Genomic DNA, 14,296 nt, shown 5'->3' on the forward strand with positions numbered 1-14,296 from the left:
GGTTGACGGACAGCTTTGTAAATGGCACATTAAAAATGTATGCGGTTAAGCGGTATAATAATCTAATAACCGTTTGTGTTCAAGTGAAGTGCACTGGCTGGTTCTGTTTCTTTTACGTGATGCATTTAAGAACGTTCTCATCTGTCAGGTATGCAGACAGAAACCAGGTGGTTTTGATGCAGGGAATGGCAATATTTAGGTATGTTTAAAGCAACAAAGTAACAAATTTATGAAAGTAATTGTTTCCTCTGGTTCTCACCCTTGAGAGAGATGCAATACAAAAAGAGACAAATTAGAGAAGCACCGATTACAATTTTCTTTGCTGATTCCGATTTTATTATAAGTGAAAAAGTTATATAAGTTATTTTTTCTGAAATGTAAAATAAATTGTCTTTATCTTGGGTCTGTAGTATTAAAAGAACTGGGTTGATTTTAGTTGCAACTTCAATATAAAGTTAAAAATCTTATGAGTGAATTCTACTCTAAAGATGTATATACATTTGCACATTTTTGTGTTAGTAAAGAACTCAATCAGATATATCACATTGGTTGGTTTATTCATTTTTTCATATTTTGGATTTTTAAAAACAAGTAGAAGTTGTGTTGAATGTCATTTTACCTTAGTGAAATTACCATAGTTTTACAGCCGATCATGCGAAAACCTGCCGATTCCGGTCTCTGGCTGGTCAATCAGTGCACCTCTAATTTGAATGCTAGCCTTGCATTAGAGTGCAAACAGTTCTGTGGCTCAGATAATGATGTGGGAAATATTGTGCTTCTTAATTTTACGTGTTTGTGAACTGGCAGGTATAAGTACAGCGCTGTCTGTCTTCGTGAGAAATGGGCAGAACCCCGCAGTTATTTTATTGCCTCATTCATTTTCAATGAATCTCTGGATGCCTCTTGATGCTGGAATGTTGAATGAATTTGTTTTACAGGCTCATCTTGTTTATAAAATATGTAACTGGCTTCCTTGGAGTTTCACTCCATCAGGAGCAATAAGGCAGACGTCATCATTACTTTTGTTTGTGTGTAGGGCATGATGCTAGGTTAAGGTGCTAGCAGTGCCATGGTCGTAGGTTTGATACCTAGGAAATGCATGTACTAAAAATGTATCTGAAATGCACTTAAAGTGGCGCATTGGGCACTTTTGAGTTGGACCACTTAGCAGTCACCATAAAACCCCATAGCAACCAGCTAGCAATGCCTTAGTGATCACCCAAAATACTAAAGCAATCACCCACAACAAGTGGGCCTAGTTGTTTTGCATGGGCAGGCACCAGATAAAAAATAAAAAGAAATCTAGTTATTATTAATAAACTTGTCATTGTAATGCTAACATGTGTTCATGTACAGTATAAATATTCATGTTTGCATGTAACTTATACAAATAAACTTAGGCTTGAGTTGGGCATCGTTTGAATTGTATCGATTCCAATTCCGATTCTGCTAATTGATTTAGATTCTTATCGATTCCCAGTTTCGATTCCACAGTTGAAGTAAAACATTTAGATATCAACATGAATGGTCATTTAGCCTGCTTATTGACTTGTTTTCAAACAGTATATATATTTATGAGCATCGTTTTGTGTATATATATACACATAGAACCATGATTTTTCAGATTTTTTACAATTTGTATTACCATAGCTGAACTACATCATGGTTAAACTGTAGTAACTAAAATGAAACTATGGTTAATTTGTGGTTCCTGTGCTTTTTAATGCGAATACTATAGTTAAACTATGCTTACTATAATAAAAATATTGTTCATTTTCATAAGGGCTTTTATTGAGATATAAGCAGATCACGCATCGCTGTAGTTTTCTGAAAATATGCACACAGGAATTGATAAGAGGAATTCAAATTTTAATCTCAAGTATCCAATTCCTATTCCTTTTGTTTCCGATCCGATTCCTAGCCTTTGGATTCCGTTTCTAAATTGGAATTGATTTTCCCAACCCTAGCTCTAGTGTGTTGTAAAGTGACGGGTACTGTTTGCCAAGTCTTTTCTGCCTCTGGGCATGCAAACATGGTCCTGTCGTCCTGATTCTGCCACGTCCACTGCTGCAGAGACCCACTTTACCAACACAAACCTCTCTTGAGACCTGCGTTATTTAGTCATTTCTGCCTTTTTGCTTGCAAAAGTATAAAACTATACCCTGTGTCGTTTTTTCTTTCAGTCTGGATTAAAGCCATACATAATGGAATTGAATTATCATACAGCCTGTTTCAATCCTAAAAGGGATCTTTTGGGATATTATCATCGGGGAAGGTAAAAACAGTTGGTCTGTGACATTGAATTAAACTTCAGAAGAAATGTAATGGAAATTATTGCAATGGTTCTTAAAACTCTTGCTTTATCAGGGAGCTATTTCTGAAATCAATTATGTCATAAAAACAGAAGATAATGATCCTGTTTTAGGCAATCAGACAATGTTTTGTATAGTGTTGTTGTTGTATCACACAAAAGGATTATTGCTTCACAGTTTTGGTGCGTCTGTAAGCAGAGAGATTGCTGAATGGCTTGGCAAACTTGCAGACTGATTACATTGAGTTCGGAGGTTGCCAGATTAATGGCTAATGAATGACGTTTTCTGTTGTGCTTTGGTTTTCTTACAGAGAGAGATGAAGGAGCAGCTGGCAATGCTTCAGGACAGCGAGAAGGGTCACACGGAAGCTCTGCAGCTACTGCAGAGACAGCTCACAGAAACCAAGGTGATGTCAAAACTTACCATGTTTACCCCTAATATCATTGGTCTTGTGTGGTACCACGCAGCAGAAGTGCAGAAAACAGTTTTTTATATTCCTTTTTGGTCAGTGTGGTTTTCTAATGATGTCACCAGGGCCGCATGAGTGGGGAAAAGTTCAACTTGTCTTCATTCTTGGTACATGTGTGAACGCTACCACAAATCTTGTGGCTTGTTGTGGAGAGCTGTGCCGTTTCTTTTCCAAGCAATTGGACGTATGAAAGAAATTGGTCTTTAAATAATGTCCTGCTCCCTTGTAATCAGCTTCACGCTATTAGTTATAGCAGCGTTTAGTGCGGTTTTCGTTTTATTGGGAGCAGAGGATCAATTTTAGATTGATGGGCCAGCAGTGATTTATTAGGCAGTCATCCAAACAGTCTGCGGACTGATCCGAATCACTGCAACTTAATATTGAAACCGCATGTGCTCTTCACCTCTGATGGGACTCTATTAAAGCGGACCTGGAATCAGGCCTTGTGGAAATTGAAATGCAGCTGACAAAAAGCTCAAACTGCCCAATGGGGCCATTAGAGATTCATGGCAGCTCTCTCGCTTTGTCCCCTGCTTATTTTCTCACTCTATATCTCTCGCGCACTCTCTTTTCAGATGACATTGAATTTCCAACAAGCAAATTGGTTTATTGAGCAGCTCTTTAATCTTGACACCTTGTTTTAATCATGGGAGCGGGACGCCACAGTCAGCGCTAGGGCTGCAGCTATCGATTCTTTTACTAATCGAGTATTCTACAGATTTTTCCATCGATTAATCGGGTATTCGGATATTAAGTACTTTTTCTTTATTAAAAAGCAATACTAAATATACAAGAGAAAATAAGACAGGTCTCTTAAAATGAGTAAAACAACTAATTTGTTTCCTTTTTAGAACAATTAGTTTTTATTGCTGAAATAGCATACATTAATATCTGTGAAAACTAAACCCATTTAGTACATTCCATTGCCATATTAAATTCAAAATGCAATATAATACAAATATATAAATAAGAAACATGAATAAAAATGGAAATAATAATTTCAAACAATAGCCTATGACTTTTATTTTGGCAGGTTGTCAGAAGACGCTTATTTTTTAGTATGTCTGTTTCTTCACTCAAACAATAACATGTTTGTGAAATAAACTCTCAGAGCAACTCTGGAGGTGAAGTTCATGTCCTCATTCAGCGCAGACGCAGACAAATTCATGAGCATCACGCGTGTAGCACGTTAAACTGTGCAGTTCATTCACTCAGACACGCAGACCAGACAGATGAAATGTGTTTTAACAGGATTCGGTGTCCACTAGTCCGCATCTAGTTTGATGGACTCAATGCAGCCGGAAAACAAGTTTCACTCGTAAAATAGACTAAAACTAAGTAAAATATCAGTTCACCATTTCAATAAGATATTAGGGCTGTGACGGTGGCAGTTTTTTACCACCGCGGTGGTAATAGACAAATCGACCGCGGTGGTGCGGTGGTTGAGAAATATATATTATTTATATAAATAATATTTATATTATTATATTTGCGTGTAGCAACGACATGACGAGTGGAAGAGAAATATAGACCTTATTTAAATACTTGAAATTGTTAAATAATTGAAATATGATATCTGAAATAAATGAGGATGAAACATCCGTCAATGTTTAACGCGCAAATCCATCAGTGAAACGGCCACACTACAGCATATAAAACATTTAAATAAACATCAGTAAATAATGAAAACTTAAATGATATAAGAAAGAAATACTAAATAAAAAAGCTCTTGTTGCAGTAACTTCAGTCAGTGGCGTATTAACCCTTACAGTCCTTAACAATTCCATTTGAAACAAACTGTTTAAACCTACATTGGCTTTCCTATTCAGATTGCCATAAAAACTTTACTTTTTCCGACTCGTTGATGTGAAACTTACTTGTTGACATTGTCCAGATTAAAATGTGTACAGCTGCACTAAATGCGCGTTCAGAAGATGTGCACAGGAGCGCAAATGAATAGATGTCTCTCCGCAACCGCGGCAAAACCTGCGTGCGCTCCGACACTAAGCAAGCGGGTCATAGCCAGTTTTGATTTTACGTATCTGTTCATTTCCCAACAAGATCCATTGCAAAACCCGCAGAATAACCTGGGTTTTGCCGTGCAGGCCTGCGCTCGAACGCACCAACGGAAACGTATGCCAATAATTTCTGTTAATTTAAAATCTTTTAAATAAAACCATCCACAACTGAAAGGCTACAACTAGCAATCGTTATCGCAACTCTCATATTTATTACACCTATATTTGTCAGAGTGACGTGCACTACCGCGTCATGCACTTTACCATCGCGGTGGTGCGGCTGTTACGGCAACCGTCACAGCCCTATAAGCTATCAGTTATTTATCAGCATGAGAAATAAGTGTGAGCGTGTGAACAGACTAAAATGCGTGTGTCTCACGGTGAATGCATGAGACTTGAGAGCCCTGTAACATGAATAGAGTTTAGCGGGCTGTGCTTCAGTAATAACGGTCCGTGGGGAAACGCAGTGCTCCGTGTGTACTGTAGTTAAATGGATTAAACGAGGCTTCGAGGCAACAAAAATTGCCTCGATAATTTTTTGTATTCGAATAACTCGAGTTACTCGAGGAATCGTTTCAGCCCTAGTCAGCGCCACAACTTTATCTCCCAACACCCCCGCATGGTTGGACGTTTGGACTTTTGTAGTGGAAGTTTTTTCAGATGCTCTGAACTATTGCTGCTCATCTCATTTGTCATTTGCTAGCGGTGTTAATTTAATGTGTATAAATTTAGCGTCTCAATTTAACGTGAAAATAAATGAATGCATCATCACTTAAAATATAAAAAGTCAATTGATTTGAATTTTTTCAGACCAGTCTGATCTCGCGGGAATATGAAAGGTGGATTTTTTTGTATAAATTAATATGAGGTGAATTTAAAAAAACATAAAACCGTATGAATGTTAAAAAGCCATAATGAAGCCCCGCTCTTAAACTTTACCGCCACTGGCGTGAAAGCAGATCGTACCAAAACATACAAATGAGATCGTACAAATGTATACCAATTAGCCAAGCTTATAAAATCGTTACAAAAATAGCACGTTTTCTTCTCATTGATCTTAAGGTCATATTTATCTAACAAGCTTTCAGTTTGTTTCCTGTCCGCATCATTTTTCCACAGAAAATATAGATGTTGACTTTGACCAGCCAATCGTATCCTGTCTGACGTTATTGATGCAGTGCCGCTAGATGCTTACCGAGAGGCAGACGCTTGACATTGACATTCAGAACCATCGATGCGAAATGCCTTCTACAGCCCAGAGCCTCCAGCAGAGATAAGGGGACTGACAGTTATTTCAGTTTCGCTGTCTCAAGAGAGCTGTCACAGCGCGACCTTTCGTGAGGCGGATTTATGGAGTAAACTGAATACAGCAGGTTCACCTTTAACTCCGCAACCGCAATAAAGTGAACTTGCTTTTAACTTCTGCACACCTGGCAAGTTTCGTTGCGTTTAATTTTAAATTGGTTTTCTCATAGAATTATTATTCCTGTTGTTATTGTTATTAAATATTGCTTATGAGAGTTGTGCCGTCTTGTTTGTCAAGCGATCTGATTTCATTTTTACGTGGCCTGTGATTTGCGTTGAAGGATTATTGACCAGGGGGAGCATTGTTTGTTTATCATGTTTGATTATATTTGTTGCATCCTTCCTGTTAAAATGCTCTAGATTTAGCTCAGCGGTGGGCCTGTGGACAGACCCTCGCTCTCATACGAAGTGGGTGACCCTAAGGAGAGATGTGTCTGATTAGCAAATGTTGTAGTGAGCATGCTGCTGGGAGGCGAGACGCAAGACTCATGGGATTTGTTTACCGACTTTAAATAGACCCATCCTATATGGCACAGCCCACGGGGAGAGCACTTTCAAGAGACCAACATAATTTCCGCGTTACTAATTCGTGAAAATCCATCAGTCGCCACCAGGTGGGCTGACTCAGCCTATGCAAATGATGCCAGTCCTCCTACTGCAAAGAGACATGATCTTAATACGATTTTATTCTCCCAGTGGCAAGAAAATCACATTTCCCTTAGGAACGACAGAAGTAGAACAAGATCTTATTTGATTTGTTAATAAGAGCACCGATGGTTTTACCGGGTTGTGAATCTCTGCTCTGAGTTTATTGTTTGTATGGATGGCCATCGGAGAAGCAACTTGCCGTCTCTGTCAGTTTGACCTTGATGTTTCACATCTTTGATGTGCCGACTGTGCTATACACTTTAATGGAGATGATCGGCTCCTTAAACAACATCTAATTTCATCTCTTTGAATTTTCCTTTCTGGTCATTGCAGTTTGTTAGATAGGAAACGCAAAACAGTAAGAAACTATCGACTCTTCTGCTTTTATCTTTGTGCTCATCTGTCGGTCTGCATGTTATATCATGTCCTTATGAAGGCTGTCCTACACTCACTCCAAAATGTGTGGGAGGGGCGACCTAATGCCTTTCTGATGACTGTTACACAGCGTTCATGTCAACAGCGCTGCCTCTCTAGTGATGTGTTGTTTTCAGTTTGTTTCAACTGCAAATGAGTTTGTCACAAATGCTTTAACACCAGTTTGGCATTTAAAATGATGTTGCAATAAACAGACATAAATATGGATATAAAAATACAGCCAAATATAGTTTTAGTGTAAAATTATACACTGAATGTTAAACGTGAAGATGATTGTATTTCATTGGACATGTTTCGATAGTTATAAAGAAAAAAGCTATTTTGATTTTAATGTCAACTCTAGCAAACATCTGTCTCAGCCAAGTTTACCAAATTTCTACTTTTCTCATTTATAGTCATCAGCAAAGAGCCTCCGCGCCACAATCGGTGATGCCTTCGAGCGGCTGCATCGCTTCCTGCGGGAGCGGCAGAAGAGCATGCTGGAAGAACTGGAGGCGGACACGGCTCGCACGCTTTCCGACATCGAGCACAAGATCCAGCGGTACAGCCAGCAGCTCCGTGACGTCAAGGAAGGAATACAGATCCTCCAGGAGCGACTGAGCGAGACCAGCCGCCACGAGTTCCTGGAAGGAATCGCGCTCACCTCTGACAGGTACTAAGGAGGGCGTGTGGTCTTTAGGGGGATGGATGAGCGTATGTTTAGGGTGATTTTTAATGGTAGATTGAGATTCTGTGGTCTAAACCGTTTTGTCTTTTCTTCTGTAAATGCTGGTCAGGGAGCAAGTCATTCGTGGAGGGTATTGCTGGTGGAAGCTAACAAGGCAAGTCAGGTCACTTGACTTATAAAGCATTGTGTCAGTATGTGACGGCGCGCGGTCATGATGTGATGTTTCGCAGACCGTAGGCGTAGGTTAGTCAGAGGCTAGAAAGATTAACACGGCTAAATCTGTGTAAATATTTGACGTTTGGCTTAAGCCATCGGTCTTGAGAAACACTAGATCTGAACTCAATAGATGTAAAGCAATTAAATAGCAGTTGCTAACCCCTTCGCCCTTTTTCATTTGGGAATTTAGAAAAGATGAGAGAGGAATGAGTTAGCGTAGTACAAAGACCATATGGGATGTGAACAGAGTGATTAATGTCAGGGTTGAACTAATGACAGCGATCCACGGTGCTGCCCAGATTGACCTCGCAAATTTGAGCTCTTTGACTTTGCAGGGGCAACGCTTTCTGTAAAAAACACCGTAAGATCTAAAGAGAAGAATCTGTTCTGTGAGGAAGACAAGGATAGCTGGGGTTTGGTGGCATGTTGAATTGAAATAATGCTGTGCTTGTCTTGTGTCTCTGCAGGATCAAAGGAAAAATCCATGAAACGAATCTGACGTATGAAGACTTTCCCACATCCAAATATATGGGGCCGCTGCAGTACACTATTTGGAAATCTCTTTTTCAGGATATCTCACCAGGTAATGCTGTAGAAGATGATCCACACTGCATGACATTTCTAAGAAAACATTACAAATATATAAAAATAACACTTGCACAATGTCTTCAGGTGACACTTATTTATTATCAGCATGCCTTTCAGCATTTTTCAACCAGATTTATCTGCAGTTTCTGAATCCAGTGTGTTACAGTAGCTCTGTTTAGCAAAACACAGTGTGCTGTTACTGACATAGATATGTATACATAGATGCCACACATAGATACAGCTTTGACTGTTCCAATTTGGCGGACGCCTAACGTACATCTCATAGAGCATCTATGTATAGACATCTATAAAATAAGCCCACGAGTGCATCGTCCTTAGCATACAAGTGGCATGTTTTGCACAGGCACTACCTGCATTTTATGAAAAGACGGTGTAAAAAGTGGTTCTCATTGATCTGAGGTAATTAGTGGTTTTCAAAGATCCAGTGCTAATCTTGCATCTATTATTGAATCCATTTCAAAAGGATCCAATCAACATAAACACACCCTGCATGTTTGCAGTCCTGTGAATGAGATAATACGCGTTTGATTGAGTCGCGCACAAGCAGCCCATTTTAATGTCAGCGCAGCAGCGAGGGACGGCGGTCTCCATCTGTATTCCCCCGCAGTAACCACCTGAGGCAGAGCATTATTTAAACTAAGGCAGCAGGGAATATCACGCTCTTTCAGTCAACTCTCCAATTTACCAGCGTCCTTTACACAGACAGAAATAAGCAAGAGCTGTCTCTCCCTCCCTGACTGAGTGTCAAATGAAGCGACACAGATCCGCACCGACTCCGCGCTCGCTTTTATTATGACACGGAGCTTTTGAATTATTTCCGAAAGCCGTAATTTTCTTCTTCCTGAGCAGCATTATTTGTTTCGTGTCTTTTATATCCAGAATGTATTATTGATGCTTGTTTTTGTGTGATTCTGTGCAAAAGAGAGCGAGAGATGGATCGAAATAAAGGCGACTGAGGTTAAATTATTTATAGGTTACCTGAAGCAATGTCAAAGAGTGGAAATGTCGACATCCTATCGTCTGGACCGGCCGGCTTCTGACTCTGCCATTCGTGGCGGAGGTTTTAAATAGCAAAGATGAAAATATTTCGCCAATTTCACCCGCCCCGGTCCCCTGACAAGCGTGCCTATCTATGGAGCACGGGAAGACAAGCCAGCATTGTTTCACTCTCTTAATGTTCCATAATAACTCAGAACAGGGAGGAAAATAGACGCATAGAGACTCAAGATTGAGTGCAGTTCATTATAGTTAAACCTCACAGAAGTGTTTAATGGGATATTATGTGTTGTGCTGTTCTTTCTATATGTGATCTGTGTCTTTGGGCTGTATAAAACACAGGCTCAGTGTATTACGGAAAAATTGTCCTCTGTCCAGGGTTTGCCTCTGCTCTGGGTCTGTTCCATTGGCACGGTTGCACACCGCTGAACCCACAGCATGCTGGCACCATAATGGCCACTGCGGATTGTGCTGTAGGCATTGCCGGCCAGGCAGCGGTTGATGGATGTTGTTTTATTTATCCTTTTTTGGCAAAGTGCTCAATACTGGTCTGCAGCACTAAAACACAATGAGCAGGACTCGACAGACCTCAGATCATTTCTTCTGTTTGCCCGATAGGCTTAGTCTTCCTAGATACTCTTAAAGTGCCAGTGTACTCAAAAATGAAATTCACACTCACACTTACTGTACGATGGTCCACACCCATATTACCTTTTTTCTGTGGAACAGAATAGGAGAGGTTAAGCACAGTGTTAAAGCTGTTTGAATAGAGTGAAAGTAAGCAGGATAAATGGGGATATGAAAGTAGTCCATGCAACTTTGTTGTAATGAGTCGTGTTTTGTATCTGTTGGCCATTGAGACAATAATGCACAAACAATTAAAGCAAGTAGCAAAATACTTCTTTTGTCTGTACACATCATCTCGCACACAGTATGTCACTGCATGTTGGCGGGAGTATGTTTGTTCATGTAGGATGAGTTGCCATAAAGCTGCAGCACTAAATGATAAGCTACAGAGGAGTGTTATTGCAGCACCTGTGATTGACAGGAATGACCCCTCCATCACCTACCCGCCCTTCTGTTGCTCGTGTATTCGCTCATTCTGACACTTTTCTTATTGGTGAAGATTGTAGAAAAAGAATAGGAAATAATGGAGAAGAGGAGCAAATGACACATGATGGATTTAAGGGTCCCCTTTTGACATGGTTGAGGAAGTAATGTGGTCATGATGTGAAAAACCTTCACAAAGTTTAGAAAGAAAAGAAGTGGCTTGCCAAATTGGCTTATAACTTATGTCTCTTTGAAACACAAAATTGTCCAATTTTGTCAAACTAGTTAAATGACGTCAAATTTCTTGTAAAATCCAACCTGTCAGCTCAAGTTATAGATCATTTTACGTTAACGGTCGTGATTCTCGGTAAGGAGACAGTTTTGAACACTGGTTTTTACATTTACATTTAGTCATTTAGCAGACGCTTTTATCCAAAGCGACTTACAAGTTGGGTAAACAATGGAAGCAATTGGGTCAACATTAGGCAAACAAAAAGCATAAGTGCAATAAAACATACAGAGTACAGAGCTAAGTTTTTTTTTTATATACATAGATAGAGTAGAAAAGATATAAAAGTCAGAAAGTTATAGAAGTCAGAAAGTTTTTATGCACTTGCTCAAAAACATTTTTGTTAAAGTTACAAATTGCAGCTTTAACATATAATTCTCATATTACCTTTTGGAATTGATCACTCTTTGTCACAGTTGACTACTGTATATTGCTGTATATTTTTGCATATTTTAACATATCTGTTATATAATTTTCCAGATTTTTATTATTATTTTGATTTTTGAAGCAGTCTCTGTAAAGCAGTATCTGTTAATATTATAATAAATAATAAAATATGTATCAATAGAAAGTATGTATTAGTATTAAATAAAATATATATATTATATAATATTATAATATTAATATATATATATATATAAACATTTCGCAAGATGTAAACACTGGTCCAGAAGCACTTCCTGTTTCAGTTTTTATTTTTTTAAATCTTGCATATATAATTAAATCTTAAAAAAGATGTTTTTAACATTTTAAATTGGTTAAAAATATGCTGTTGGTTGTATTTTGATAAAACGTCTGTGTAGTGAAACAGGACGTTCTTCTGGACAAGCGTTAAACCAGCGTTGATCACACCATCCGAAGTGGCCTATATAATATTTTTTGTTATTTAATTATTTGTCATTTTTATTTAATTTCCATGACCATTGTCTCTCCTTTGTTCTTTGCTTTAGTTTGTGTGCTTTGTGTCTCTTTGAAGTTCATTTGTAAATGTAAACATTCACCTGCAGTCACCTGAATAGAATATTAACCAATTCAATAATAATTTTAATTCCACTGCTGTTATGTTTCCAGTGCCTGCTGCATTAACCATGGACCCCATCACTGCTCATCAGAGGCTCATACTGTCAGACGACTGCACCATAGTTGCCTATGGAAACCTGCATCCACAGCCTCTGCAGGATTCGCCGCGTCGTTTCGATGTCGAGGTATCCGTCCTGGGGGCTGAGGGCTTCTCCGGAGGCGTCCACTATTGGGAAGTCATGGTGTCTGAGAAAACCCAGTGGATGATCGGCGTGGCCAACGAGACTGTAAATCGCAAGGGAAGCATTCAGATCCAACCCAGCCGAGGCTTCTACTGCATTGTAATGCACGACGGTAATCAGTACAGCGCTTGCACCGAGCCCTGGACACGCCTCAACGTAAAGAGCAAGCTGGAGAAAGTGGGCGTCTACTTGGACTACCCTAAAGGTTTGCTGGTTTTCTACAATGCCGACGACATGTCCTGGCTCTACACATACCGCGAGAAGTTTCAAGCGAAACTTTTTCCATACTTCAGCCCTGGTCAAAGTCACGCCAACGGAAAGAACGTGCAGCCCTTGCGAATCAACACCGTTCGTTTATAGGAACAGAGTCAGCACTAGTTTTGTGGGGGGAAAATAAAATGGAAAAACTGTGTAATAAACTTTGTTCTCCCAGCTTACTTAAAGGCATTTGGGAGAATTGGGGGTGGGGGGCGAATGAAGTTATCAGGCTGATGGATGTGCCGTGAGGCTCTGTGAATGCCTGGAGTGGGAACTTGAAGAGTAAATAAAATTGAGGGCCTTGCACTTTTCTGAGAGAGCTGCCTATGGGTGTTTTGTACATTTTAGTGTTGCCGGTCATTTGTAATCTTGCCATGGCCTTCTTGCTTGACCAAGATTTCCCAGCTGCTTGCAGACAATACCCCGGCTTATATCCCCCCCGAGCCCCTGCCGGGTTCAAACGCTCCTATTTTCATTGCTCTAGTCTGGGAAAGAGCTTATCTGTTGTGCAGACAGAAATATCAAATGTGTCGCCCCCTTTCATTTTGCTCAAATGGCTTTGGCGTTTTTGTGGATCGTGTCCAGCGTTGTACTGACACAGGTTAACTCCTAAACCAGTGAGGTGGTACAGTACGATCACTTTCTTTCCTGTTAGCTGCATGAATGGTAATGGGGATATTTTGTTCCTCAGGTCACGTTTATCCACAGCTGTGATGTGTTTGACTTTGCCGATGTTCTGCAGTATGTTAAGAGTGAGTTGCGTGTTTTTGTGTGCGTGTGTTCTGTTAGGTTTGATGACACCGTGGTTTTATTTTATTCCCTTCTAGATTTGGAGCTGTGCTAAAGGGGCTCGTATGCCACTAATGTATCCGCTGCTATGTTAAAGGGTCATGACTTTGCGCATTTCTACATATGGCACTATATTGGTAATGAGTGCATCCTCTTCGTTTTTCCTTAGCATGGTATTGCTTCTATTTATTCATTCTGATCTTACTTTCTAGAACATTCCAGTGTTCAGGGTCTTCTGCCACTACTGGGACATCTCGACTCTGGGTTGAGGTGATAGCCCGTCCATCAACTTTAACACATCTGGTGATAATTGTGTAAGATGGCGACATTTCCATCGGAAGAGACCACATTTTTCTTTGGCAATCAATTTAATTTCCCTTGTAAATAATGAGCGCAGTTAATATCAGGAAGAGTTTTTTAAAATATGATATATTACATTTTTACAGTGCATATATATATAGTTTTAAATGGAGATGCTTTATTTATGTCTCAGAATGCAATGGTTCTCAATTGCAGGGATGGCGACACTATGAACCCAACACGCTTTTACTTTTACAACAGTCTTTATCACTGTGTTCCCGGTTTCTGACTGAGCAATACATCCTGATGGGAAAAATCTTCTGTGTGGACCGGCTTTAAATCCATCCATATTTTAGTCTGGACATTAACTTTTCCCACTTCTGTTGGGTTATGATGCACTTGTCGTTCGTGGTGTTAAAGGGTAAAGGCAGTTTTTTTGGTGGGGACATTTATGACAGACCTCAGTGCAGTCTGTAGCACACATGATTGCGAAGCAGACCGATTATTATTGTGAGGTGGTGGGTTCTTTAAGGTATATAGTTACACATTTCTGAAGATTGTTGATGTTGTTCATGGTGAAAATGATGATTTGTGTGATTGGATGGAAGCCGCTTTGTCTCATCGTTGTGTAAATGCGCTCTGGTAAGCTCTTGCAGCTAGAGCTTCATGGACA

At 39.7% G+C, this 14,296-nt stretch overlaps 1 protein-coding gene across 6 annotated transcripts in view; it reads left to right on the top strand.

The window, feature by feature from the left end:
• trim62.1 (tripartite motif containing 62, tandem duplicate 1) overlaps positions 1-14,223 on the top strand; it is a 29,664-nt gene extending 15,441 nt beyond the window's left edge. For 2 of the 6 annotated variants that reach the window (XM_057361519.1, XM_057361518.1), the window contains exons 3-7: positions 2,623-2,718; positions 7,583-7,839; positions 7,964-8,008; positions 8,538-8,653; positions 12,086-14,223. In XM_057361519.1, the coding sequence (XP_057217502.1) occupies positions 2,623-2,718; positions 7,583-7,839; positions 7,964-8,008; positions 8,538-8,653; positions 12,086-12,636 (1,065 nt within the window). In that variant the 3' untranslated portion in view covers positions 12,637-14,223. The remainder of the gene's footprint in view (positions 1-2,622; positions 2,719-7,582; positions 7,840-7,963; positions 8,009-8,537; positions 8,654-12,085) is intronic. The other 4 variants (XR_008965035.1, XR_008965034.1, XM_057361521.1 and 1 more) reach the window with 4 other exon arrangements.
• The last annotated feature ends 73 nt before the right edge of the window (positions 14,224-14,296 follow it).

Source organism: Triplophysa rosa, linkage group LG20 (assembly GCF_024868665.1).
Source record: "Triplophysa rosa linkage group LG20, Trosa_1v2, whole genome shotgun sequence".
Lineage (NCBI taxonomy): Eukaryota > Metazoa > Chordata > Actinopteri > Cypriniformes > Nemacheilidae > Triplophysa > Triplophysa rosa.